General features: G+C 47.3%; 5 protein-coding genes across 7 annotated transcripts; 2 read left to right on the forward strand and 3 right to left on the reverse strand.

The window, feature by feature from the left end:
- Positions 1-644: 644 nt before the first annotated feature.
- On the reverse strand, positions 645-8,754 carry mylk4a (myosin light chain kinase family, member 4a). 2 transcript variants are annotated; one of them, XM_029132906.3, is made up of 15 exons: positions 6,498-8,754; positions 5,047-5,184; positions 4,740-4,833; positions 4,300-4,624; positions 3,904-4,220; positions 3,719-3,824; positions 3,256-3,349; positions 2,906-3,015; positions 2,678-2,819; positions 2,525-2,595; positions 2,316-2,444; positions 2,092-2,244; positions 1,925-2,003; positions 1,770-1,824; positions 645-1,569 (listed from the first exon to the last, which is right to left on the reverse strand). In XM_029132906.3, the coding sequence occupies exons 1-14, from the start codon at positions 7,029-7,031 to the stop codon at positions 1,771-1,773; spliced, it is 2,346 nt and encodes a 781-aa protein (XP_028988739.1). In that variant the 5' UTR covers positions 7,032-8,754; the 3' UTR covers positions 645-1,569; position 1,770. The 2 variants fall into 2 exon arrangements, with proteins under 2 accessions (XP_028988739.1, XP_028988740.1); XM_029132907.3 differs by lacking the exon at positions 5,047-5,184 and having other exon boundaries at positions 6,498-8,750.
- A 3,341-nt stretch (positions 8,755-12,095) lies between these two features.
- On the forward strand, positions 12,096-14,897 carry wrnip1 (WRN helicase interacting protein 1). Its single transcript, XM_029132915.3, has 7 exons — positions 12,096-12,747; positions 13,062-13,256; positions 13,375-13,613; positions 13,714-13,937; positions 14,022-14,177; positions 14,400-14,479; positions 14,553-14,897. Exons 1-7 carry the CDS (start codon positions 12,133-12,135, stop codon positions 14,832-14,834), a joined length of 1,791 nt encoding a protein of 596 aa, XP_028988748.1. The 5' UTR covers positions 12,096-12,132; the 3' UTR covers positions 14,835-14,897.
- A 174-nt stretch (positions 14,898-15,071) lies between these two features.
- On the reverse strand, positions 15,072-16,755 carry LOC114845103 (chymotrypsin-like elastase family member 3B). Its single transcript, XM_029132933.3, has 8 exons — positions 16,543-16,755; positions 16,362-16,450; positions 16,199-16,281; positions 15,963-16,088; positions 15,748-15,884; positions 15,513-15,655; positions 15,286-15,438; positions 15,072-15,194 (listed from the first exon to the last, which is right to left on the reverse strand). The coding sequence occupies exons 1-8, from the start codon at positions 16,580-16,582 to the stop codon at positions 15,177-15,179; spliced, it is 789 nt and encodes a 262-aa protein (XP_028988766.1). The 5' UTR covers positions 16,583-16,755; the 3' UTR covers positions 15,072-15,176.
- A 150-nt stretch (positions 16,756-16,905) lies between these two features.
- Positions 16,906-22,726, forward strand: dhx30 (DEAH (Asp-Glu-Ala-His) box helicase 30). The gene is made up of 19 exons (XM_029132905.3): positions 16,906-17,090; positions 17,297-17,433; positions 17,532-17,642; positions 17,739-18,002; positions 18,093-18,242; positions 18,327-18,479; positions 18,568-19,032; positions 19,283-19,663; positions 19,733-19,820; positions 19,913-20,017; positions 20,114-20,289; positions 20,394-20,600; positions 20,680-20,761; positions 20,845-21,038; positions 21,125-21,284; positions 21,472-21,629; positions 21,710-21,813; positions 21,896-22,035; positions 22,171-22,726. Exons 1-19 carry the CDS (start codon positions 16,928-16,930, stop codon positions 22,428-22,430), a joined length of 3,498 nt encoding a protein of 1,165 aa, XP_028988738.1. The 5' UTR covers positions 16,906-16,927; the 3' UTR covers positions 22,431-22,726.
- LOC114845094 (alanine aminotransferase 2-like) lies at positions 22,679-26,343 on the reverse strand. 2 transcript variants are annotated; one of them, XM_029132922.3, is made up of 11 exons: positions 25,171-26,188; positions 24,980-25,069; positions 24,782-24,890; positions 24,550-24,680; positions 24,222-24,465; positions 24,049-24,128; positions 23,844-23,977; positions 23,457-23,631; positions 23,203-23,358; positions 22,994-23,106; positions 22,679-22,865 (listed from the first exon to the last, which is right to left on the reverse strand). In XM_029132922.3, the coding sequence occupies exons 1-11, from the start codon at positions 25,234-25,236 to the stop codon at positions 22,775-22,777; spliced, it is 1,389 nt and encodes a 462-aa protein (XP_028988755.1). In that variant the 5' UTR covers positions 25,237-26,188; the 3' UTR covers positions 22,679-22,774. The 2 variants fall into 2 exon arrangements, with proteins under 2 accessions (XP_028988755.1, XP_028988757.1); XM_029132924.3 differs by lacking the exons at positions 24,980-25,069; positions 25,171-26,188 and adding an exon at positions 26,220-26,343.
- Positions 26,344-26,347: the final 4 nt, after the last annotated feature.

Below are 26,347 nucleotides of genomic sequence, written 5' to 3' on the forward strand. Positions count from 1 at the left end.
TTGTGGAAACGCAGCTTAGAAATGTACACACGCTCAAACTGTTTCATTTTTTCACTTTAACCTGCTGTTTTTTTTCCTCCATTTTATCCGCGTCAGAGCTCCAGCTCCAGTCATCATCTTCCCACACATCCAGCTTATTTTCTCAGGTGATCAAATGGCATTGGCTCCCTCAGGTGCTCTTTATTAGGCTCCTGGAATCAGCTGTACTTTCATATTGAGCAAGAGTGTGTGTTTGTGTGCTTAAAGTGTTAAACAGAGAAGGGCTGAGAAATAACTTATCACATTGTGACATGTTCTTGTGTTTCTAACACAGACAGACAGACAGACAGACAGACAGACAGACAGACAGACAGACAGACAGACAGACAGTTGTCCTTTTACTGTAATAAAGAACCAAGAGGTTAAAAATGTGAAAACGTTTTAAGGGATTATTTCAAACCTAAGAAACCCAATGGGATGATGGGAATCCTGTGGTTGAGTTTAGACAAATCACAAATTGACTGATTTGTTTATCTGAGTATCACAACCTAACATTTACATATTAAGGGAATCCCACACCCAGTGCTTTATTTGTGACCCTGTGTGACATGTTTTTTCCATCTGCCAACAAACTAAAACATGTAACAAAAGCAAACACACGCTGATTTAAGACACAGTTTCACTTTAATGGATGTCTACACACGACATGCTGTGGGTGAAATAGGTAACGCTCTCTGAGGACACTGCAGTATGTGTACAATAAAACTATCTAGACGTCATCCAAGGCAGGTTACAGTGTGTACAATAATCGGTAAGTTACTGAACCTTCACAGAAGGCATTTAAACGCATCTACAATATATACGCATCAATAATATCATACAGTACTAATTACAAAAAAGATTAATAACAAGTCACGGTGTCACATTTAAGCAGCAAGACATGCAACTACAGTATAAGGTGAAAGGTCACAGTAAGCTTATAAGACATTAACGGTGTGTTATGAAGGGATTGTGTGCATAATCTACAGCGTGTTTAAATAAATATTACAGTAAAGTGCACTTACTACAGCATGTGACACACACATTCCCATGCACAGTGCACGTTCAGCGCCTTGTTTTCAGTTGACCTCATAATATATGAGAAATCTCTAGTTCTGTTTATAGACCAACGCAGATTATTACAGTCACATATTATAACTCATGCTTTGACATCATGTCATCTACACAGTATATTTGGTACTTGTGAGTGAAGGGATGTGATGTGTCTAACACAGCACAGCCAGACGGTCATTTTAAAAGTTCACACTTCTTACTGTGCAGTGATTCATTCTGGGGATTCTCTGATGTGACAGATCCAAAGGTAGCACTCACTGGGATTATGTGCTATTCATTCCTGAACAAATACAACTTTTATCATATTGCATGTTAACTTAGTATATTGGTTACAATAATACAACACAAGTGGATCAGATGTCGGGTTTATGGTAAGTAAGAACCTCAGCCCACAGCATGGAGGGAATTTTAGTTCTTTTGTACATGAACGGAAGGGTTGGTCCAAGTGGCCACAGCTGGAGCCGTCACAGATGTTATCTTTAAAAAAAAGAAGACAGTTTGCTCTCAGATGACTATTATTATTATTATATGATCTGTAACAGGCGCCTTTTTGTCAGACGGCACAAAAGGTGAGACATGCCTCCCCCTTGTGGCTGTTTTAAGAACTTCAATCGAAGCGTTGAATGGGAGATTTTTAATATCTCACCATTGCACATGCTTTGATTAAAAAGACCCACCTCAACTGTCAGTCAAGGGCACACATGACGAGCGTCGTGACCTGCACATGGTTTTCTGAAAAACAGATAAATTATAAATAATGGGTAAATCAATAAAGTCAATAAATGTTTAATTTGGTCACTAATGTTACAAAGGAGCTTTCATATTATTCTACTTTTGTATGAAGGCGATGGTGAAGCGCTGGATCAGACAGCCAAGGATGTCTTAAGGCCTCAGAGGCACTCATCCTCCAACTGAGGAGGAACACAATGAAGTAAAGGTTAAATCTATTACTTGTGTCCGCAGGTGATCATCATGGTCATGAAGAGTGAGATCCAACACCTCTTATTGACGATGAGGAGTCTGGAGATGAAGTCCTTGGCTTCCTCCGACGTATCTATGAACTCCTGCTCCTCAAAGTTCCACTGACAGGCCAGGATGTTGTTCATAGTCTGGCTGTCGTCGTCGCCGAGGAACGGACAAAGGCTGCTCAGACTACGAGGGGGACACGAATGCTCGTGAGCGGTGGGCTTTCACTGCGTGCATGCGCTTGCGCGTTCACTCACAGCATGTACGTGATGACGCCGAGGCTCCACATGTCCGTGTTGAACGACACAAAGTCGTAGTTGATGACTTCGGGCGCCAGAAACTCCGGGGTGCCGAAATTCACTTTGAGCTTCTCCCTGGGTTTATATCTAGTTGAACCAAAGTCATAGGTTACGCCTCATGCGATGGCAGCAGCGGCAGTAAAATGGAGGCAGGCGCCGGTACGTACATCCTGGCGAGGCCGAAGTCGATGATTTTGATCTTATTGGTGACTCTGTTCACGCACAGGATGTTTTCTGGCTGAATGGGAAAGCGCGGTTACACAGCTGGTTCCGAGCTGAAGCGGCGCGTGTCGCCAACGTCCGCGCGGCGCGAGCGTTACCTTCAAGTCCAGGTGCAGGACGTACATTTTGTGCATGTGCTGCAGGCCGTCGCAGATCTGCCGGATGAACACGACGGCGTCCAGCTCCATCAGGGTGTAGTTCTCGTCGATGATCCTGTCGAACAGCTCCCCTCCACCAACGCTGGGGTAGAAAACGAAAGCGCCGCGTCAAACACGTGTCATTATCTAAATTTGTGTAATTGACTGTGAAAAAAAAGGGGCTCGTACTATTCGAGCACAAGGATCACGTCGTTCCGCGTCTCGTAGGCCGCGTAGAGCTGAATCAGGTTCGCGTGGTCCAGATTGTTCATGACCTGGATCTCGTTCTTCACCACCTCCTAGCGAAAACACGGACGGACACACGGCGACAAGTGAGGACACATCCAGCACACGGCGGCCGGCGTCAGCTGTTCTCCCACAGGAGGCGATGCGTGTTCTGGTCAAGGTCAGGTATTTCCCACCCGGGCCACAAGAACTCCCTCTGTTTCTGTTCCAAGTGCGGCCTTGTGGTGTAGCAGTGGGCACTAAGAAGCGTAACTGGGCCTCTTCCCAACACTGCGGTGCTATGGGCGCTGTACCTTTTCTTTCTGATTCCGGGCTTTGATGACCTTCGCCGCCAAAGTGAGGCCGGAGGAGTTTTCCACGCATTTGTGCACCTGCCCGAAGCGACCCCTGCAAGACAGGAAGCAGACGCCGAGCGGGCCTCAGACGGGGCTGTTGGCGAGGAGCGCTGCCCCTAATCTGTTATCTTTTTGAATGCGAGCCGGGCTGTGGCTCCTCTTTGAACACTCGGATTAGCACTCGGTGATTAGCTACCAGCTGGCACCGCGATACGGTTTCACATGCCGCGCAGTCCTCGAGTAAAAATAACTAGGGTGACTCTGAAGTTATGAGCCGGGGGAGAGGAGGCGAGAGGGTGGGGGGGGGGGGGGGCGGGGGTTGTTACACAATAAGAGCCTCTGTCTCGCGTTGCCAACGTTGACAGATCATCAATAGCCTCCATTTTTTTTTACATCACTATAGACTTCATAGAGCGCTCACCCGCCCAGGACCTCCTGCCAGTTGATGGCGTAGAAGTTGCTGATCTGGTTGGGCTTCGCCGACACGATGCGATGGGAGAACGGAGCCGCCGGAGGAGGAGCGGTGTCTGGAAAGCGGGGGGCGAAATGGGAGAGAGGTCGCACAAACTCGGTTTCCTCGCGTCACGTGCGTCACCGATGACTCACCGATGAAGAACTGCTCGGCATCGGCGTCGTCCTCCGTCTCGGCGCCGTCCGCGCTTTCCTTCTCGCGCTTCTCCAACATTTGTTTGAGGTTTAGCTGAATTTCCACTCCGTCCGCGGTGAAGATGGCCCAGCCCTCGGACCCCTGCCCCTGCTCACCCTCCTCATCCTCCTTCTCCGTCTCCTTCGTCTCCGACTCCTGACCTTGTGCATATTCCTCCACTACGAAATGTTCCTCTGTCACGAACGACATGATGCTCGGGCCCTTGACCTCCTGCTCTGCTGATGGAGATGAGGAGGCATCGTTGTGCTGATCAGTACTGAAAAAAACATTTATGTTTTAATATACAGAACATTTGTTTGTAACAGATGTAAATGATGGTTACATATAGACTGCACCTCTTCTCCATCTCATCAGCTGCTTCATGTGTTTCTTCTGCTTTCTCCTCGACTACATCCTCCACATCATGTCTGGTTTCCTTCCCGGCAGTCACTCCGTCGGTTTCTCCACCTTCCTCCTCGCTGCCTTTCTCTGCGACCTCCTGTGTCTCATCCACGGACACCTGTGAATCTGCAGTGTCGCAAGCGATAGAGGCAGCTTGTCGATTTGCCTCTGAATCCTGCCGAGCAGATGTGAGCTGCCGATCTGATTTCTCTGCATTTTCCTTGTTGAGTTTCTGCACTTCTTCAAGCAGCAAAGCTTGTTTCTTTGAGGGGATGTGATCTGCAAAAAAATGGTGATTTGCAACACTTATTGTGTTAAATATTAAAAAGAAAGACATGAGCTGTAAAGCTTTCAAACCCTACGGTATTTGTGGTTTGTGTTGTACAGAACTGACCTGCTTTTTCTGGGAATTTCTTCTTTTGACTTCTCAGATCCTTCAGGCTCGTATATGTTTTCTCTGTCCCATCTTTGCCTTTGTGGTCTTTCAACTGTGAAACATAAGCAAAAAATGCCGAAAAGAAGCATCTGAACAGTTAAGAAACCACAAATGATTTCACAAGACTAGAACTTTAGCTACTGTATAAACATAAAGAACATGATGCCGACCTTAGGCCAGAAATGTCCAAGCACATAACACATTTACTGTTAATAAAAGGCTAATTAATTCCTGTCTAAATGCAATCTATAAGCAATAGACCTACAAAGTTTCCACATTTGCGAGATGCGAGGAAATGCTTTGGTCCACGGTGCTTTATCTTGCGAGAGCGCCGCAAGGCACCGTGCTTACATGCAGGAGTTATCTCTCCGTTCCCTTTAGCGGCTTTAGTAGAGGTAGTTCTCTAGTAAAAAGACGAGACAGCAGTGCTTAGGTGGCATGAAACACACATGGAATGAAACAAATGATGTTAAGCATGAACGTCCAGGAAATAGCTCGAAGCGATGACGCACGCGACAGACAGGGCGACTGGAATTTATAGCTTATCACTTGTCGCACTCAGGGATGGAATGCGACGCTGACCCTCAGTGGAAAATATTACAGGCCCCGCTAGGATGTTGGTCACATTTCCCAGCTGAGGAAACTCACTAAACACTCTGTCATCTGGTAACCGTGGAGGAATCTGCCTTGTACGCCCGCGGTGTCTCACACTTGTTCTGAGCGTTTCCCCAGAGACAGCGGTGTGTTTTTTGGGGGGAGAGAGAGAGAGAGAGAGAGAGAGAGAGAGAGAGAGACTCCTCAAAATGTGGAGTAAGGTGGAACAACTGGCCTGTTGCACCTTGTCTGCAGTGTGTGATAACGCTATAGGATGACGTCATGCAAATGATGGGTGTGTGGAAATGAAGCAGTTGGGTTCACTTATTAAAGATAAACTCCTCGGGGTCAGGCTCGATTTGCTATGAAATGCTACGAAGAATCATTTTCATCTGCAGGAATGACTAGTTTGACCTGGAAGCTGTGATGTGGAGAAATACCCATCATCATGCATGGGGGGGGGGTGGACCTGACTCATCACAGTTTGCAGAAACCTGACCCCCCCGGGTGCTGAAGGGGTTAAAGCCCTTGGAGGACACAAACACGGCAGCGCCGGTCCAAAAGCAGCATTTCTAAACTGGGCCGCTCACATTTCAGCCCTGACTCGGCTCCAGCCCTCTCGTGCCCTGCTGGGGGGCTCCCACGCTCAGCCCCATGCCAGCACTCAGCATGGGAACGAATCCAGTCCGTCAAAACCCGGGTTAAATATGGACGTTGTATAAGCTACATGTGACGCTTACGGTGCAGGAGGCTCAATAACATTGTAAACCAATGTTCCCTGATTGCTCGGCTGTCAATCAGCAGCTGGCAAACAGGCAGAAGCCTGTTATTAACGAGGCATTTAACACACAGGCCATGTAACATTAGGCAGCAGAACCGCTTGACCCGGCGGCTCTGCTGCCGCGATCGCTTTCAGCGCGTTGCGCCAAGAACGGCTCCTCGGAAAACAAAGTCAGCAGCACGGCTCATATATAGCGTCTATTGCAGGATGAAAAGATCGGGACGGTGACGGACGAGCTGTCGTCCTGGGACGCCTCGAAATGTGCCCGCGTTCAAATATCAAATGCAGATGTACAGAATTCACCCGCAGCCTCCTCACCTTGATCCGGTTCTTAATCTCACCTTGTCGGGCTTCCTGTTTATGGCGTCTGCAGACGACTTCCTCCTAATGGCTTGCTTCCCTTTGCCGTCCTTGTGCCGGGGCCCCTTTCGGGCCGCGGGCCCCTTGCACATCAGCTCCGCGACCCGGGACCTCTTCACCGTCTCCCCGATGAAGCCGATGACCTGCTGCATGCTGAGCACCAGCTTCTCCATCCCCTCCAGCTTCTGGGCCTGCTGCTCCGAGCGCCGGTTCACCGCCGACACGATGCTGCTCATCTCCTGGCAGATCTCCCTCACCTCCCCGCCCGCCGCCGCCGCCGCCGGGCCCGGGTTCGCCGACCCGGGGGACAGGTGGATTTCCTCTTTGTCCACCTTCAGGTTCTCCATGTCGTTTTCGATGTCGTCGATGTCCTGCGACATCCCGTCCAGGCGGCTGAGGACCTTCTGCTGGATGTGGATCAGCTTGTCCATCTTGCCGCTCAGCGACTCGATCCAGGCTCGGATGAGGTCGAAGCTGCCGGCGTCTCCCGCGGGGTTCATCTTCGCTGCACTCATGGATCCGGGTGATGCAAAAATCCCCGCGAGCCACCGATTTCGCGCAAAACCAAGACGGGCGAAAGGGCTTTTGCATAGACTGCAGCCAGCTCTACAGTCAGCGCTCCCACAGATGGAAAGTCAATGAAGCAGCACGGTTCGAAACAGCTGTATGTCAGAAGCTTCTCCTGACGTTTCACACTTTATCCCCGGTGCCTGTGCCGCTCCACCCTAGAACTGCTATTAGGAATGGAGCGCGCCGGCGTCCCTAAATGTAAATGGAGGGCCTACGTCAGCAGGGGTCAAGTGTTTGGGGTGGGGGCTTGGCACTGCTCAGGTTATGAGACATTTGAGCGCTGCAGCGCGTTAAACTCACCACTATCATTAACCTGCTGGGTGTTAGAACGGTTACTGTACACAGAGCCTCGGTCGCCACACGCGGGACATTGTTCCCTACTTTTGAACACCTTTCTTTCCAAGGACAGCGTTTTAGCAGATGCTGAGATAACAGCCAGATTGTTAAAAACGCTACTCACGGGCGGAAATTGGAGATGATTTTAATAGAAATTCTGTTTATAGTTCAAATGTAAACGCTCATCAAAGGAGTGCTGGGTTCTGGGGCGATTATGAATGAGAGCCATGCTGCGATGCAAATTCCTTCCTTATCTCTTAAATGCCTGGCGAAACATGAGAAAGCCGGTGGTTCCAGGCCAAAGGAACCGACAGTAAGATGTTTGGACCCTCTGCTGAAAGAAGAGATGGGAGACACAGATGATTTACTCCCTGATCGCCACTGACAACCGCCCATAAGAGAGCAGGGACCTCAATCCTTGTTCCCAGCCAATCAAAATATGGCTGTTTACATCAGCGGACGGAGGTCAAATAAATATGAAACTACATCAGGGAATGAATGCTACAGTGCGCTGCCGTGCTTGATTAATCAGCCCACTTCCTGGCGCAAACGTATCATTTCCTGTTTGCTTCGAAAACCGCCGGTGCTCATTCCGCCCGCATCAGTTCACAGATGCTGGAGCCGAGGAGGAATCCGGCTGTGCTCGACCCACCGTGAGATGCCTCTGACAACACAGACGCAGCCCGCGAGCCCGGCCGCGGTGGCCGGGGCCAAGCTCGCCTCACTCCGGTGGCCCCGGCCCAGATTTGGGTGCACGGGTGCAGGGAGGGACGTGAACTTGGCAGCGGCGGCAGAGGGGGAACGAGTTTGCCCGTCGGCTTCTATTTCATGACAACTCAATACCGCGTTGCGTATGAAGGGTTCTTAGTACTTATTTAGGTAAGAGCTCTTGTCTTGCACAAAGACCTGTGTCACAGAGGCCTGTGGCCCCTTGTGACTCTATTTCCATCTGGGTTCACTGGTGCGAGGTGGCCGCAGTGGAAAGAACGGGCGAGACCGATGAGGCGGCGGCAGATGGGAGAGGAGCCAACCATCAATCACAGCAGGGAGTCAGGGACACTCGCACACTCACACCTGTCCTTGGACGCCCACACACGACAGACCATGTAGGTCAAAGACATGGGAATTTTCTGCACAATAAAGACTGACACAGTACACGTGACTTCGTACTCTGCACTGCTTAGACATGGAGGCGGGGGATCGGGTTATTGAGCTCTGCAGGGGATATAAACAGACCTCGAGCCTCGGTGGCTTACGACATCAGGTGAATATCGTGTTTATATCACTTACACTTTACAGTGAAACGAATCCCCGAGAAAGTAACTGCTTGATGACCGGAGCTCCAGGTAGTCCAAGCATGCACACACACCCCCCTGAGACCCCCCCCTCCTGCTGCCCCCATGCCCGGAGCGTTGGTCTGAAGATTCTAGACTTCCTCTAAGTGTATCTGTGTGCATGTCCTACTTTGAACTGAAGGACGTCTCAAGTGGAAAAATATTTAAAGGTAAACTGATATACAGCAGGAGCTCAAAACTAACTTTTAAGGTCATCATGTATTCTTCATGAGGCAGTGTCTCGATGATGGTGTTTTTTTTTCAGTTCTGATCTTTCATTCTCACCAATCGACACCTTCAGGTGGAAACACAACTGAAGGAAGTGACCTGCGTGTGCATCTATTCGGCTACTTGTGGGACAAGGCAAGCAGAGAACACAATGTCCCGGGAGGCGCTGGGTCTGTTTCCAGTCGTCTCCGCTCACACAGTGCCAGTTCTGGCCACACTTTCCTTTGGCTCGCCGGTGACAGAAACTTTAGCCCTGGCGCTAATGCCTGAGACATCTCCTGTGTACTTGCCCCGACGTCTCAGGTCTTCGCTTGGCACGGAGGCACATTCTACCGCTGCACTTTGACAGACTTTTTTTGTACACAGAAGATTACAGTTCCACACACGCGGATCCACGTGTGAATTCATCTAACTTCTGTCTAACCTGCAAAACGTGACAAATTAGCAAACAATATCATAAAATTCACCTGCCAACTCTAATAACTGTGTTTTTACATTAAACAGCAGGGGGCATCGTTCATCTATGCAAAGCGATAAGTGATGCATGATGTAGTATGTTTGTTTATCTCCTGGCCTGATCGTGCCAGTACTTAAGTAAGTCCAGTCCCTACTTGAGATAGATGCTCTATTGTAAGTGTGGAAGGAGCTTTCTGTAGTGATGTCATTAAGGGTATTAAAGGTTGGCCACAGAATGCGACACACTTAGTCACACACTCGCGGATCGTCTACAGTAAATGTCAGCGTGGATCTTCTAAATGCCACGAGAGGAATGGAAACAAGAGAGGGCGAGATGGCTTCAGTTGTCTCTAAGGCACAATATGAAAGCATCAGGCAGAACCACAGAAGAGTTGTATTTATAATACCGTACTGTATGGTGCATTCTGCAGCGTATATATTCATACAGCCTCAGTAGTGATAGACTTAAAGAAGTGGATGGTTAATTAATTGCAGTAAACTAATTAAGTGACATTTAGTCATTTCTTACAAAGTGATACAAACAACTAGTGGGATCCAAAATAAATACTGGAGCGATTTCTGAACATTTTAGGTCATTTGTATTTCTCCCGACGAACAACTGCGGCATCATGGAGCCACAGATCACTGTGATGATCAGCAGATGGCAGCAAAGCATGGCCTCGTCAAGCTACTGCGACTGTATTAGACATGCACAGTCAATTAATCATGCATTAATCATGTACTGTATGCAATTATATAAGAATGAAAATATAATATACTCTATACTATATGTACAAGAAAAACCTGCCAAGTAAACAAATGAATTTTTGAATGGAGGATGAATTCATTATAGCACAGTGATCAGAGACACCTCGTATCTGCCACCATTGTTCCTGTAATAGTGTAAGAGAACAGCTGTGGGAATTCTGTAAATTGGAGCCATTATAAAAACTCTACAGGAAACCTGATGCATTCATAACTTCACCCTGCTGGCGAGGCGCATCTTGTGTTCCCTACAAGGTGGCAGCTGGACACAGGCCACGCAATGTAACAACACCGCGCGACATAACTATGCGCCCAGCAATAAACAAGCCATAATTCTAGATGCATCGGTCGGCGGGCGACGCAGCCAAAAAGCTGTGATGTGAGGAAGCACATTTACCTGAATGGCAGGAGGACTGGATGCTCTGCGCCTCCTCCTGTAGCAGAGTAAGTCGCGCAGCCAGGACCACAGGTAGGAGGTAACCAGACACATGCTGCTCAGCAGCCACATGTCCCAGCCTGTGACGAGGCTCTCCAACGTTTTAATGCTACTCCTCATCCTTCGCCTCCAGCCTCTTGTTTCCGATCATTAACTACAAAGGACTTCTTGGAGCTCAAAGCGTCTCAAGTGTTGGAAAAGATGACGGCTCGGTCTCAGGTTGAGCTTATAAACGTTTATAATGCACCCTCCACTACAGCCTCTGGTCATTCAGTCAACCCCCACTGCTATCAGCACTTAAAGCTGAAGGGCACGACGTTTGTCCACATGACAAAGGAGCGACAGGTGCCAGCGGAGGGTGTCTGGGATCCTCACACTCTCACCCTCCAACATCACCTTTCATCCGTGCACCTTGTCCTTGTTCGTGATTTGAAAAGCTTGTCAATAAACCTAATGCACGGAAAACAGAATTAATTTTCAGCGCAGTGCTGACATTGAGGACTGAGGGGATGAAGAGTAAATAAATAGCCCGTGCTATCGGATTACTGGCGCAAATGTCACACACGCTCTCACGCGGTGGCCGACACTCAGTGGTCACAGCAAAGGGCGACTTTACATCAGGGACAACAAGGACGTTTAATCAAATGGATCCTGATGAACGTTGTGTATTGGCACCGTGACACTGAATTGTTCTAAAATTCAAAACATATCACATATTGTTTATCTGTTTTCCAAATATGATTTAAAGGTCATTTATAAATTGAATTGCTCAGAATGTGCATGTGCAATGTGTGAAAATTCTGATTGAAACTTCAACCCTCAGAAACCAGGACATGATGTCCTCCTCCTCTAAGTCCAGGAAAAAGGCTGGCTTGGTCGTGTTTCTGTTGCTGGCATGGGGATGAACTGATTCAGCTTGGCTGTTCTCCCCGAGGGAGACCCTTACACCAGCTATTTGTTGTGAGATGTCCCTGTACTATGCCCTGTAGAAAAGTAAAAGTGTTTAAAGAATAATCATAAAAATCCTTTTTCAAAATAAAATTAAAATATGTTAGTAATAAATATTTTATTTTGAAATGACGATATAATATATATGTTTTATAATGAAGGTAACAATGAAAATGTTGACTATAGCGCTGCTGTGACAAGCTGCGTTCAAGTGAACAACATCAAACTGAGAAACTAAAATCTTATTTATTCTTAATTATTACCAATTGTATAAAATAAAACCCAGCTCAAATTTCAAAACGTTTACTAAAGAATCTATTCAAATATTCGCCGTAATACACGATCGTACATTATTGTAAGAACGTAAATATACACAGAAATTATTACTATATGGTAAATTACTATTTAAAAAAAACATTATAAGCAGATCAGGAAAAATTACACATAAAGTCACCATTAAATATGGAAATTTACATTTGCTTTCCGACAGTTCCTACTTTGTGGGTCACGTGACGAAAGGTCAACCGTTTCGCGGGAATCAAAATGGCGAACGACATGACGTCGACAGCAGTGGACCTGGTGCAGTGTCCTGTTTGTTTTAAAAACTTCCAGCCCGCCGCGATCAACGGACACCTCGACGCGTGTCTGCTGGGAAACGGCACCGACACCGGCACCGGCCCGTTCGCTGGCGCCGACCGCGAACCTCCAGTCAAGAAGCCCCGCGTCGGTGCGGAGGTAGCGCCGCCCAGCCCCGCTGTCAACAAACCCGCGAGCGCCCCCTCCTCGGCCGCGTGGACGCCGCCGCCCGCTACGTTTGCTCTATTTCAGACCAACAAGACTAAAATATCGGTTCAAGGCGAACGAGGTGACCTGTTCACAAGTAAACAAGTCGTTGTCGCTTCCGCACACAAGGGGGTTAAACGTACTTTGCGGGACGAGGCTTCAGCTGGTGCTGAGGCGCGCGCGCGCGTGTCCGGCGGACAGACTATGAAGCTGCTGGCGACCAACAAGCCTTTAGCGGAGACTCTGAGACCGAGCACGCTGGAGGAGTATTTCGGCCAGAACAAGGTTGTCGGTCAGCAAACACTTATCCGAACTCTTCTCGACTCCCAGGAAATCCCGTCTCTGATCCTGTGGGGACCTCCGGGATGCGGAAAGGTAGGAATGCAGCATCCTCAGCGTTTACACGGGAATAAGTTAAGACCCTTAACAAGGCGCAGGATCTATTTGTATTAGTGTGTGAACAATAACATAATCTATCATTAATTGTTTCTCTTAACTAAACTACATCATACTTATTTCCATTTAATTTTCTTGTTTTTAATTGTTGGAGTTATAGTACATACCTTCTTATTCAGATCAATGTAGGCAGATGAAGTTTTAATGCATCAAAAGCTTCATCTAACAATTGATATGTTGCGGATCTAAAATCAATTAATTACCGTGCGCCTATTTTGACCCCTGCTTTTCAGACCACTCTAGCTCACATAATTGCCAGCGCCAGCAAAAAGCACGGCGCGGCTCGTTTCGTCACTCTGTCCGCTACCAGCGCGTCCACCAGCGATGTCCGCGAGGTGATCAAGCAGGCGCAGAACGAGCTCCGGCTGTGCAAGAGGAAGACCATCCTGTTCATCGATGAAATCCACCGCTTCAACAAATCCCAGCAGGTGGCGTGTTTCAACCAGGATGACGTTGTTTGTTTGTAATGTGTTGTGTCGATGTTCTGCCTGCTGTTGCCTTGTCTTTACTGTGTGCGTGTGTTTGTGTTTGTGGGTCTGACTGCAGGACACCTTCCTTCCCCATGTGGAGTGTGGGACTGTAACGCTGATCGGGGCGACCACGGAGAATCCGTCCTTCCAGGTGAACGCTGCCCTGTTGAGCAGGTGCCGGGTTCTGGTTCTGGAGAAGCTCTCTGTGGAGGCAATGGGCTCGATCCTGGACCGGGCCGTGGCTGCGCTGGGGATCCGAGTTCTGGGACGAGAATCAGCATATGTCAAAGATGAAGACCAGACAGATGGACATGGGTGAAAACACTTAGTGTTGGATTTAGAATGATAATGTATGAGAGAGAATAAACAATTTGTGTGTTTGTGCAGACATTGATGTTTTCCACATTTTTATCAGGCAAAAGATTTACATCGAGAAAAAAGCTCTGGAGACCATCGCCTACCTCTGTGATGGAGATGCAAGAACGGGGCTCAATAGTCTGCAACTGGCCGTCCAGGCTCAGGTGAGCTCCAACCAGTCCAAGCTGTTCCTACAAGAAGGTTCTTCTCACGACGTCCTGGTGACGGAGGAGCACATCAAGGAGGGTCTTCAGAGGTCCCATATTCTGTACGATAAAGCTGGTAAGTCCGCGGCACGGCGGTCGGTCTACCTCGGAACACGGTGATGGGGAGTGTAGTTGAAGTGTGTGTCTGGGCCACCTGAAGGTGAGGAGCATTACAACTGCATCTCCGCGCTGCACAAGTCTATGCGAGGCTCCCATGAGAGCGCCTCCCTCTACTGGCTGGGCCGCATGCTGGAGGGCGGAGAGGACCCCCTGTACGTGGCCCGGAGACTGGTCCGCTTCGCCAGCGAGGATGTCGGTACGTTAAGTTCCGAAAGCAGCTGCTGTTCTGTAGCCTCGGCTTCAGTATCTCCCTAGTATAAAAAAGAATGTGCTATCATGTGTGCAATATGTATAAACAGTGACAGAAGAAGCACCGTTTGCTTTATATAGAAATGAAATAGGAACAATCTTGAGCAAGGAGGGTTTTTTTCCCCCCCGTTTCATCCTGAACTGATGCCTCGTCTCGCGTCTCTCTCAGGTATGGCAGATCCCTCCGCTCTCCCTCAGGCTGTGTCTGCCTTCCAGGCCTGTCACTTCATCGGCATGCCTGAATGCGAGGTAGGCGCACCTCCGGCTCGCTGCAGCTGGCGGCGTAGTCAGACAGCCAGTCCTCACTCCTTGTGTCTGTCAGGTGATCCTGGCTCAGTGCGTGGTGTACCTGGCGCGCGCACCCAAATCTGTGGAGGTCTACAAGGCCTATAATAATGTGAAGGCCTGCTTGAGGAACAACAAGGGCCCGCTGCCTCCGGTGCCATTGCACCTGCGCAACGCTCCCACCAAGCTGATGAAGCAGCTGGGCTACGCTAAAGGCTACAAATACAACCCAAACTTCAGTGGCGCTGTGGAGCAGGAGTATTTACCTGACGAACTGCGGGGCATTGACTTCTTCACCTGGATGCCTTCGAACCCATGAGAGTCAATATTGTGTAAAGGCTGTATGTGTAAATTAATTAAATTCATTCATATTTGTCCACTGTTTTCGTTTTAAAATTTTGTTTTAAGACACATTAACACATTAACATTGTTTGTGTGTAATGTAAAAAATATGGTTTGTAATTCCATAATATTGTATGTAAATATGTAAATCTTTCTAATGCTTTTGTTAAGTGTTTATACAGTTAAAGTGATTAAATCTTTTTTTAAAGATAATGATTTTCAATATCTGTATTTTATTCAAAGGTACAAGATTGCAATATTGTCAGTATTTCCTTCTGTCATTTAATTAGTCGCATTTTGTTTACAACATAAGAGCTTTTCAGTTTTGGGCCATTGTCTAAAAAGAGAAAAACAAACATGCATTTTATATATTCGACCGGTTTGTCTCTAGTTTTGCATTTGCTGTCATTTCATGTGTTTCCTCCCACCTCGCTGATCCAAGGAATGAAAGAGGCCACGCGGGTGAAGACCGTGGGCTTCTGAGGAGTGTTACAGCCTCGTCCGTCCACAAAGCTGGTCACCCCTTGAACGTACCATCTACCATCCTCGCCTTTACAGTTCAGGGGGCCTCCAGAGTCACCCTGGAGGATCACAGTAGATACTGAAGATGTGGCAGTAGTGTTTGTTCTCTGCACAGATGGAGGTGAGTCCTTACGTGGCATGCTGACTGGCTGCCTCCCCCTGCACACACCATTGTTGTCTTTGCTGAGCTGCCCCACCACTCACTTTGACTACAGACACTGTGATCCACCACAGGAAGTAGAGCCTGCTGCAGCGTGTTTGCTTGGGGACCACCAGCTGACGAAAACAGCACCAAATATAATGGTAACGTCTGTATCTGTGTCATATACTACATTTAGTACAGAATGGGGCTTAGCAGCGGCTCTTACAGTAGAGACGACCCCAACCTGTCACGTAACAAGGCTGGTTGTGGGCAAGAGTGGCTCCGTGCTCCGGCAGACAAGCCAACTGCACCTTATCACTGATGGTGGCGCTCTTCTGCAGCTTCAGCAAGGCGATGTCGTTCCTACAACAGGAGGAAACTAAAAACTGCAACTAAAACAGAGCACTGGGGTTATTATGTCGAAAAGGGATTACAACGTACCCGCAAGACACACAGTTTTTATTCCATTTGGGATGAACCAACATTTTATCCACCATAATGGACTGTTCAGGTCCCTCTTCCATGTTGAGGTCATGCTCTGCCAGAACGACCCTGTACGTGTGGAATCTGGAAAATAGCACTGTCATATTTATAGGTTGGAAAGGAAGATTTAAAATAAATGATGTGACATGAGGAACGCTGTAAACAATAAAGGTCACAGGTCAATTTTCTCTCACGTGATGCAGTGGGCAGCAGTCAAGACCCAGTTCGGTACAATGAGTGTTCCTCCACAAGTGGGGAAGAAGGACTCCAAAGAAATCTATGAGCCAGAGACAGTGTCCGTCAAAAAACAGCAATATTCTTCATCGTTTTTTAAAATAAACTGGGTTAATGACTCACTTGCCATGGCCAGCTGTATGGACGGGCCTCTTCGCCCTCCACCACACGGCTGACGTACGGCAGGTAGCTGGGCACGCCACACCCACACACTTGACCGCAGTGAGAGACGGAACCAAGACGAGCTCAGTAAGAGGCTTGTTAGGACTTCTAACTGTGTTTGAAGAGGTTTATTTAAACTCACCCGCTGCAACAACCGAGAGGAGGACCACTGGCAGTTCCATGTGTTCATTGAACAGAACTCACTATGCTATCGCACATAGTGATACCAGTCCCCTGTGAAGATCCTTCCCATTCTCCATGTGGTGACCCTGTGTCAACAAAAAGCCAGATAATATTTGAAAGTCAGCAAACTGTTACTCCCAAAATAATTCAAACACCCCTTAATATGTATTAATTTGTCTTTTGGGGTTAACAATTGTAAGAGATGTTATTTTAAATTATTATTTAAGTGTTAATTCAGTTATAGTACGTTTTTTAAAACTGCACATCCAGTAATCGCCAAATGGTGTCGCTGTATCACCGATGTTTTCTTCTTCCGCCGCAGAAGAGGAAGTTGTAGTTTAAAGATGGCGCTACCCGGTCTTTCACTCGTGCGGCTGAGCTCGCTGTGCAGTATTAAAAAATGTCTTCAAACTGGTTGCAAAACAGCTTCTAACTGGAACAGAGGAATGCGGTGGTACAAGACAAAAGCTCGAAGCGCTCACGGAGCTTTTTCTTCAAATAAACGAGGTGAGTAAATGATACTTAGCCATGCTGGCTAGTAGGTGACAGCGTCGAGCCGCTAAACCTCAAGGACATACACCGCATATGCAGCACACTGCACCACATCTAAACATCTGAGTCTGGGTCTTCCCTTCTTGATTACTTGGGGTTGAAGTGGTATTAAAACTCTGTTATAATATCTTGGTTTAACCTTTTCTATCTTCGCTATTCAGACAGCACTATCTCCAATCTCCTGAAAGAGTTTCCAGAACCAAAAGGCCTCCTGAATAACACCATCGCCAGATCACTGGGAGTTAGCGACTTGTCCCAGTTGATCCAGTACAGCTGCACAGAACATGCGGGTGTCAAGGTCAGAGCAGACGTCATGATGCGCACACCAGGCCCGGTGAGAGCTGCTGTTTGCAGTAGGCGAGGGGTTCTAAGGAATTGTGTGCTTTGCCTGTGTAGAAAGCGACTGTCACTGTGATGTGGCCCTGCAAGATCGAAGAGGAGGGTTACGGCTCCAAGAAAAGCGATGCAGAACGATGCGCTGCGGCTGCTGTTTGTCTCAAACTCAGAGTAAGGTTTCTCAGTGTGAAACGTGGACGAGCGAGTCTTTTACATCTTCCTTGTGTAGATCAGTTTGACTCAACAAGTTTTTTTTTTTCTGGTTAGGAAATGGGCGTGATTGGTCCAGGAAATCAGCTCCCCAAGAGGAGAGCTGAACGGGGCAGAGGAGGCCTACATCCTTCCCTTTCTCATGATGAGGATGACCCATTGACAGATGATGTGCTTGTGTCTAGAGCTGAAGCAGACGCACAAAAACAATGCCCGCCTTCTATGGAAGACCCCTCCAAAGAAGCTCTTTCATTGTTTCCTCAACCCAAGTCCCTCCTGACCAGGGTCATCCAGGCGGCCACGTCCTCCAACCGAATCACGGTTGGTACCTCTCACCCCTGCCATTAAAGCAGCTCTCTTCTAGCTCGCCTTTTTTTTATATATTTTTTTTCTACCGGTTCGTTGGTATAGGAACTCATTCAGTTCAGAACAACCGGAGGGAAGCTGAAGAAGTGTCAGCTGACATTGCGCTGGCCCGAGGCGATGACGTTCACGGCCACCGCCCACAACAGAGTGACAGCAGAGAGGCGAGCGGCAGCATTAGCCTGCGTGCGACTGAAGGTAAGGCTAAGCCTGGATGCCGACTCTGCGCTTGCACGGCTGGAGCTGCTGTACGATGTAAGGTATTTGTCACGTCTCGTGTAGGAGCTCGAGCTGCTGGATAAAAACAACAACCCGCTGACTCATGCCAGGTATCACCGTGAGCAGGTGAGAGAGGCTGGAGAGAGAGACAGGCGCCCCCTCCCGCTGGAAATCCCAGAATACCTGCAGGAACACGTGAGAGAGTATCTCTCGCAGGTCAGGCCCCCTTTTTGTTGTTGTTTTTGGAACAGGTTGTATTTGTATTGCAAAAGAGTAGAAACATAATGTGCAATCTGTCCAACAGTACCCTGTGGCAGCAGAAGTACAGAAACTGTGGGAGGAGGACGAGGCGAAAGGTGCGCAGATGAGCCAGGAGGATGAAGAGGAGGAAGACCTCGTCACCGACAGCATCACAGGTAGGCCGTACAGGCCTCTGTCGAAACCAGTGGCTCAGGAGCTCAGCGCCCATCTGCGGGACAAGTGGGAGAGGGCGAACCCCACACTGAGCCTGGAGCTGCCGGTCGATGCCCACCGCCAGCGGGTGGTCTCCGCGGTGTGGTCGTCACGGGCGGTTGTGATTGCGGGTGGAACGGGATGCGGCAAAACCACGCGCATCCCCCGTTTCCTGCTGGAGGAGAGCGTGATGCACGGGGACGGAGCCCAGTGCAACATCCTGGTGACCCAGCCCCGTCGGATCAGCGCCGTGTCCGTGGCCCATCGAGTGGCTCATGAGATGGGTTCAGCACTGAAACACTCTGTGGGATATCAGGTAAGAATGAAGGGGTGTTCTTTGTTTTAATTACACACTAAATATTTAACAGGATTTAATTTGAGCTAGTCATTCCCCTGTAAGTAACAGATGGTGGAAAATTACCTAGGTTTTAGAATTTTTTATTTTTTTTAATTTAATAATGATGAATTTACTGCAGGCTGGGAGTGTGATTTTAATTGTTTTTGTTATTCACAATGGTTAAATTAATGACTGGTGGAATGCCGGTGCTGTAATTCTTTGCTCCCAGGTCAGACTGGAGAGTCGGCCTCCAGAGGACAGCGGCGGCGCCTTGCTCTTCCTCACAGTGGGCGTTTTGCTAAAGAAGCTACAGTCAAACCCCACCCTGAAGGGAATCAGCCACGTGGTGGTGGATGAGGTCCACGAGAGAGACATAAACACAGACCTGCTGCTGGTCCTGCTGCGCTCCTGTCTGGAAGAGAACCCTGACCTACGGGTGGTGCTGATGAGCGCTACTGGGGACAACGAGAGGCTGGCCCAGTACTTCGGAGGCTGCCCGGTTCTAAAGGTGCCAGGGTTCATGCACCCTGTGCGGGACCGGTACCTGGAGGATGTGCTGAGAGAAATGGGACGCGCACAAATCCGGGAGCGAGTGGAGACGAACAAACCGGTGAGACTTGCTGCAGACGTCATCTTTAGTTTACATTTGTATCCTTGTCTCATTCATGTTGTTATTTAGCTGGTGAAGGGAGGAAGAGCCGAGGTTGGACCAGATCCAGATTTGGTGGCTGACGTTATAGAACACATTGACAGACATGGAGAGCCGGGTAACCAGAACACAATTTCACATCCTCAGCATTTTATAGCTGTTTTTAAGAGGATCCGTCATCTTGACAAAGCTGTTTTGCGCATCCTATAGGGGCCGTGCTGTGTTTCCTGCCTGGATGGCAGGACATTAAAGCAGTTCAGGAGAAACTCGAGGCAAAGCAACACTTTTCTTCAGGCTCTCAGATGATTCTGCCATGTAGGAAAAATACTTTTTTTTTTTTTTTTTTTTGCTTTTGACAGGTTTCTTTCACCCGATTTAACACAAATTCCCAATTCCTCATGTTTCTCTCAGTGCACTCTAGTTTGTCTGTGGCAGACCAGCAGGCAGTGTTCCAGCGTCCTCCAGCTGGCCAGAGGAAGATCGTGCTTGCCACAAACATTGCTGAGACTTCCATTACCATTGACGACATTGTTCACGTGGTCGATACAGGAACTCACAAGGAACAGAATTATGATGCACAAACTAAGGTTTGTAAACCTGGATCTACATTATTCTCCTTTCTCAGAAAATCCTTGTGAATATGTACATATTTTTCCCCTTTTGTTTTTTATTTATTTGTTTGGTTACGCAGGTGTCGTGTCTGGATACAGTTTGGATATCCCGTTCCAACGTCACACAAAGAAAAGGGAGAGCAGGACGGTGTCAGCCAGGACAGTCGTATCACCTTTTCCCCCACAAACAGCTGGAGTCCATGACAGTCTTTCCAATCCCAGAGATCCTGCGTACGCCACTGGAGAGTTTAGTGATGCAGGCCAAAATACACAGTCCTAACAGCAAGGTACTGAGGATTTCTTTGTGTATTTTATGTTTACTTGGTATTTGATGTTTCTCACATTGGGGTCCTTGTCTGCGTGGAGGCTGTAGGTTTCTTGTCCCAAGTACTGGACAGTCCAGAGCAGGAAGCGGTGAGAGATGCTATCCGTAATCTACAAAATATAGGTGAGAGATTTTAGTTTTTTTTCGTGTTCATCCATCTCTCTGCACGTTAAGCTGACGTCAATGCTTTTTTTCTCTCTCTTTAGGAGTTCTTGACAAGACAGAAACCCTGACACCTTTAGGAGAGCGCGTCTCCTGCATGTCATGTGATCCTCGACTGGGCAAATTGCTTGTCCTCAGTGCCATGTTCCGATGTGTTCTGCCCATGTTGTCCATCGCTGCCTGTCTGACCAGAGACCCCTTTCACAACAGCCTTCAGAACAGGTTACTAGTGAGGAAGGTAAGAGTCATGAATTGTCATTGTGTCTGTGTGTGGGTGTATATAATTTGACAGTTTGTCTGACATGTGCGTTCGTTGTTGTCCAGACCAAGGATGCTCTGAGTGGCTCCACTTTCAGCGACTACTTGGTGTTCAGCAGAGCTGTGTTGGGCTGGAGGAGGCTTCAGCAGGAGGGCGGCCGAGACGAGAGAGATGAGTATCTGGACACGCACACTCTGTCCAGGCCCAGCCTTCGATTCATAAATGGTAAATTCTTCTCGTGAGTTGAACAAATGAACATTACAAAACTGAAAATAACTAAAATAAATGTATAACTTAATAATCTGGTCATCACATTGTAATAATCCGGTTTATGCAAAATAGTATTCTATTGAGCTAATTTAATGAATCAAGAAAAAAAGATTTTGTTTGTGAAATGAGTTCTTTGCTGCAGGTCTCATCTCCCAGTTCAGTGAGAACCTGCATGAAGCTAAGCTGGTTTCTCGAGCCAGCGAGTGCCAGCGTCAGACTTCGCTCTACAACGAATACAGCAGCAAGGATGAGTTGCTTAAAGCTGTGATTCTGGCTGGACTTTACCCGAACCTCATTCAGGTACATGGCAACACACGGTGGATGTTTCCTGCTTTGCTCTATCCTTTATTGCCATTGTTGAAATATTTGGCTGTGTTTAGGCAAAGAAAGGTGTTGTGCTCAAAGGAGGGCGCTTTCGTCCCAACGATGTGTGTTTCCGAACACTAAGTGGACCGGTGCTGCTTCATCGCTCCTCTGTGAACAGGTGCGAACGCACCCTGCAGTTTGGCATCAGGTTCTGGCTCATGCAGCGTGCGTATCAACCTACGTGTTCGCTTTTGTTTCAGAGGAAAACACAAGCTCCCCAGTCGCTGGTTGACCTTTTTCAGCGCAGTCAAGTCCAATGGAAACGTTTTCATCCGAGACTCGTCCGCTGTCCATCCACTCGCCCTGCTCCTGCTCACAGACTGTGATGTCACAGAGACCGGTACGTTGCTGATCATGTCCTCTCTGTTTGACCCCGGGTTTCCAATGGGGGATCAGACCATAAATGTAAAGAACTGCTTAAATTGTTTTTATATCTGAAAAAGACTACTAATGCTTCCATACACTAACCTTCTAGTGATTGAGGACAGAGTCCAGGTTTCCTTCCCTGGAAGCTCTCTGGTGCGCTGTGAATTGTCATCTGAGACGTGGGAGCTGCTTTGGGAGCTGCGCACTTCCATTCAGACCATGATCTACCGAAACCTCAATGATCCCAGCAACGCCGTCACCAACTCTTATCAGGATGGAAGACTCATCTCCTTACTGGTGGAGCTGCTCAGCAACATAGACCCAACCCCTTTTGCTCAGAATCCCAACAGCGACAGTGAGGTGGACTGATGATGATGATGATGATGATGTTTGTGTCTTCTGGCTTGGTACAGAGGATCCAGAGGATGGTCCTTGTTTGTGCGTGTGTGTATATAACGCAGCAGTGATCAGAACAGAAACCCACAGTTCACTAAAACCTGATGCTGTTTGTCAGGATAAAATGATGACCTCTACCTAGTGAGGATTAGTTTATGATTATTTGCTTTATGAAAAGCAGAAGTTGGGTTTTACTCCTATGAGTAAAGACGACAAATGGCTGGATGTAATAAATGTCTTTATTGCAATAAATATTTATGTTGAGGAAATTTATTAGATTTTATCGTCATCCTTAAATCATCGTAATGCACAATAGTTTAGGAGAACTCTGCCATAAACTGTGTGTGAAAGCTGGTCAAGCGTCTCAGTAACTCCTCCATCGTGGCCACAGGCACCAGGATGCAAAATCTGGAGAAACAAAGGACGACGACTTCACTTGGACATCTTTTAAAATCTGAGCCTTAATGCCAATCATACCTTTTGATCACTAGACAAAAGAAAGAAGGGGAGTGATGCTTAATTGTCGGCGGTATTACCTGACGTGATAAGTGCCTTCCCTCTGTCCGAACTGGCAACCAGGCGCGGTTAAAATACCAGCATCCTCTAACAGTCTGTTACAGTAGAATATGTCTGGCTCCGTTCCTGCCTCCTAAAATAAACCAATAAATAACTAGGACTAAAATAACATTTCTAAATTTAATTTTCTAAACCATAAACACCAGAGATGTGATAATGTTGATGTGACCTTTGCTTTCTGAATGGCCTTGGGTGGAAGAGCCAGTCTGGGGAAGATGAACGCTCCTCCGTCCATGGGCTGGCAGCAGACTCCAGGCAGGCTGTTTGTAACCTCGTAGGCTCTCCTTGCGTTATGAAGCAGCGTGGTCTTTATGTGCTCCGTCTCCTGTTGAACACAACATTTAACACTTTCATTTAACAAACGTGGGTCTTCATTAACCTGAGCAGGTTCTTTGACATTGTAGCGCGTGTCTCCGTCCTCACCACAGTATAGAGACGATGGGAGGGATCCCCCCGTCGTGGAGGGTTCACCATCACATTCAGGGCAATCTGAGCCAACACTGGTGCACAGGTGTCTTTGGAGAACAGAGTGTAGACGTGTTTCATGACAGCAGGGTCCACATTTACCAGCTCCACGTATCCACCACGCAGCCCACACCTCATGGGGAAACAAAAACCCAGTTACAGACATAGGCCGTTTATGGTCCTAGCAGTAGAACCTCTCTTCCTGTGTGTGGTTGTTGTGTGGCGTTTGAGTGTCTGTGGGTTTTCTCAGTTTACTCTGGCTTCCTTCCACTGTGCAAAAATATACAGTTGGGTTAATTGGTGACTGGTGGAAATGGTGGACAGTCTGGTTGAGTTCCAGCTTACTCTCCCATGACGCCTTTGGATACTGAGTGGAAAGACGCTAGCTCCACCGTTTCTGAAAAAGGAGGACCCATCTCTGCCAGAACCCTCTTGTAGGAGACAAACTCATTCTCCCCATGAACATAATCCTGATAGACCTGATAGAGCAGAGCATGGTTAACACATGTATTACTACTCGTTATGCTTTAGCAGAGGGTGAAGCGTCTACCTCATCAGCCAGAAGAAAGAGCTTCTTCTCTGCAACAAACTGGATAACTGCTTGGATTGACTTTCTGGTTTGAAGGTGACCTAAAGGCAACACAACAACCATGCGTTATGCTCTACAATACAAAATACTAACAATTTCCTGAGTTTGTTTTCTGTATACTGGGATTGAACCACCTGTTGGGTTTCCAGGGTTGATGACGTAGAGAGCTGTAGGTTTGCAGACTCCCTTCGCCGATTCCAGGGCTCGATGCAGCTCCGCGACCTGCAGCTCCCAGCCCAGATTCTCACTGAGGTAATAAGGAACGATGGCGCCTCCCAAATCCACGATGGACAGAATGGTAGTGGAGTGGCACGGCACCGGAATCAGCACCCCCGTCCTGGGTGAAGCCTTGCTGTTCAGCATCAGTTTAAGGATATTCTAGAACAAACATTAAACGGCGCACCGGTGTGAACATGATCACACGATAATGTTATTAATCATGTCTTTGATCTTGACTCTTACCGTGATCGACCACTGGGAGCCTGGACTGATGTAGATGTTCTCAGGATACGACGGAGCCCCATCTCGCCTCCGTATGAATTCAGAGACACTGTTGACTATGTTTGGTATACCTGCTGCAGCAGTGTAGGAACCTGAAGAAGCGAAGAGGTGGTCACTTTGTTCAAAGTGAATTTGACTATGATTTACTTTTACCGTCTTATTTCTATTTTAGAATCACAAACACAGCTCTTGCCTACACTCCCTCCTGCACACGACCCAAGCAGCCACTGAGCTCTCTGTCGGACGTCCACAGGCAGCTTGTTGCTGTTCATAAGCTCAGGGTAAAGGCATGCTGCAAACACCTGCAGAACACGAGGAAACGATGGAGAGAGTCAGATATTTGAGTGCAGACAAAGGTTTTTTTTGTGTAGACCAGATGGTCTGACATTACCTGTCTGCTAAAGGACAGAGGCTTTAAACCTGCACTGTGAAGGTCCCCTGAGGAGACGTCGATCACATCTTTGCATGTTTTTCTTACTCCCTGCGGACGTGCAAAGTGGACGTAAAGTCTCATTCATCACACAGTAAATGAACTGTACTATTCCTAGGATCACCAGTCTGCTGTAAATGGCTTGTCTTTACCTGTCTTAGCTCTTCTGTGAGGTGCCTTGCTCGTCTGGCCACAGCTGCAAGCTCGCCCTGACTCATGTTCTCATTTAGGCAGATCCCCAGCGGAACGTAAGACTTCGAGCTCTTTTTCACCTTTCAGTCTAAATGTCAGCTGAACTGTTTCTTACTGTTACATTTGCTGCAAGTTCAATTATTTGCATGAAGACAAGTTAAATATTTGTGGTAATACGTGGCTTATTAACTGTGAAGGGATGAAGGTCTATGGATATGTGCCACTGACACGGTGTCATGTTGCAGTGTTTGGTTCCACATGCTACTTGTGAAACAACCATATTATAAAAAAAAAAAACATTTGTTGAAACATTAACATTTTGTGCTAACTGGCCTGAATTGTTGTGTCCTTAAGTGTTTTTTTAGTCCATAAATCAATTACAGTTCATGCAATGTTTCTTTGCTAAGGTTTTCAACGGATTACAAAATATCATGTTACTGTATCACTAATAAAAGACACCAATGCAGTAAAGCTGTTCTCCTGATATGTGTGATTTCATTTTTTAGGAATTAGATATTTGATTCAGTATTATTTGATTTTCATTTAATTATTTGATATTTTATTCTCTGATTGATTTAATTCCTGCTCATTTCCCTTTTGTTCAAATATGTCTTTTTTTAATCAAATTTTATGTTGTGACCTCAGTCATTGATTTCTCTTCTTCAACATTTTGATCGAATTACCTTTCCTTCTTTTTTTTGGCAATTCTTACCAAACATTTCGTGCATTGCTGTTGATTGGATGCTTAAAAGCAGTGGCATCTTTTTAAAAACAGAATTTCAGAATTTTTACAGAATTGTTTCCAGACCTCATGCATTTCTCAAAGAATAAGCTTTTAGCACTTATTTTATATCTAAATGACAGATGGAAAATAATGATACAATGTTATCGTTAAACGTATGTTGTATTTTCGTATGCAATTCTATTTTATGATGTGATTTAACATCTTTCTTTTTAGGTCACACGTTTTAACCTAATGTTTCTTTCCGGAGACAATTAAGAGACGTACCCTTCTACTTCCTGTTTTGTTTTTCGCGTTCCGTGTGTACTCGGGCTGGGTAGATATGGAAGAATTTGCGTGGCGAGTAGAAAATCATAACCTTCCCACGAGCGAACGTACTGTCTTCCACTGCCGGT

This window comes from Betta splendens, chromosome 17 (genome assembly GCF_900634795.4).
Source record: "Betta splendens chromosome 17, fBetSpl5.4, whole genome shotgun sequence".
Taxonomy (NCBI): domain Eukaryota; kingdom Metazoa; phylum Chordata; class Actinopteri; order Anabantiformes; family Osphronemidae; genus Betta; species Betta splendens.

Excerpts from the sequence above, each read along its gene's own strand:
- wrnip1 (XM_029132915.3), top strand. The coding sequence starts at position 12,133 with ATGGCGAACGACATGACGTCGACAGCAGTGGACCTGGTGCAGTGTCCT. Across the intron at positions 12,748-13,061 it reads GACCTCCGGGATGCGGAAAG|ACCACTCTAGCTCACATAAT; the intron begins GTAGGAATGCAG and ends CCTGCTTTTCAG. Across the intron at positions 14,178-14,399 it reads CTTCGCCAGCGAGGATGTCG|GTATGGCAGATCCCTCCGCT; the intron begins GTACGTTAAGTT and ends CGTCTCTCTCAG.
- LOC114845103 (XM_029132933.3), bottom strand. The coding sequence starts at position 16,582 with ATGGAACTGCCAGTGGTCCTCCTCTCGGTTGTTGCAGCGG. Across the intron at positions 15,885-15,962 it reads AAAAACTGTGTGTCTTGCGG|GAACGACATCGCCTTGCTGA; the intron begins GTACGTTGTAAT and ends CTCCTGTTGTAG. Across the intron at positions 15,656-15,747 it reads AGGTTGGGGTCGTCTCTACT|CTGGTGGTCCCCAAGCAAAC; the intron begins GTAAGAGCCGCT and ends TGTTTTCGTCAG.
- mylk4a (XM_029132906.3), bottom strand. The coding sequence starts at position 7,031 with ATGAGTGCAGCGAAGATGAACCCCGCGGGAGACGCCGGCAGCTTCGAC. Across the intron at positions 4,834-5,046 it reads CTCGCAAATGTGGAAACTTT|TTGAAAGACCACAAAGGCAA; the intron begins GTAGGTCTATTG and ends TATGTTTCACAG. Across the intron at positions 2,820-2,905 it reads GTGATCCTTGTGCTCGAATA|CGTTGGTGGAGGGGAGCTGT; the intron begins GTACGAGCCCCT and ends TTTCTACCCCAG.
- dhx30 (XM_029132905.3), top strand. The coding sequence starts at position 16,928 with ATGGCGCTACCCGGTCTTTCACTCGTGCGGCTGAGCTCGCTGTGCAGT. Across the intron at positions 18,243-18,326 it reads TAGCCTGCGTGCGACTGAAG|GAGCTCGAGCTGCTGGATAA; the intron begins GTAAGGCTAAGC and ends CGTCTCGTGTAG. Across the intron at positions 18,480-18,567 it reads TGAGAGAGTATCTCTCGCAG|TACCCTGTGGCAGCAGAAGT; the intron begins GTCAGGCCCCCT and ends TCTGTCCAACAG.
- LOC114845094 (XM_029132922.3), bottom strand. The coding sequence starts at position 25,236 with ATGAGTCAGGGCGAGCTTGCAGCTGTGGCCAGACGAGCAAGGCACCTC. Across the intron at positions 24,891-24,979 it reads CTCTGTCCTTTAGCAGACAG|GTGTTTGCAGCATGCCTTTA; the intron begins GTAATGTCAGAC and ends CGTGTTCTGCAG. Across the intron at positions 24,466-24,549 it reads GCTCCCAGTGGTCGATCACG|AATATCCTTAAACTGATGCT; the intron begins GTAAGAGTCAAG and ends TGTTTGTTCTAG.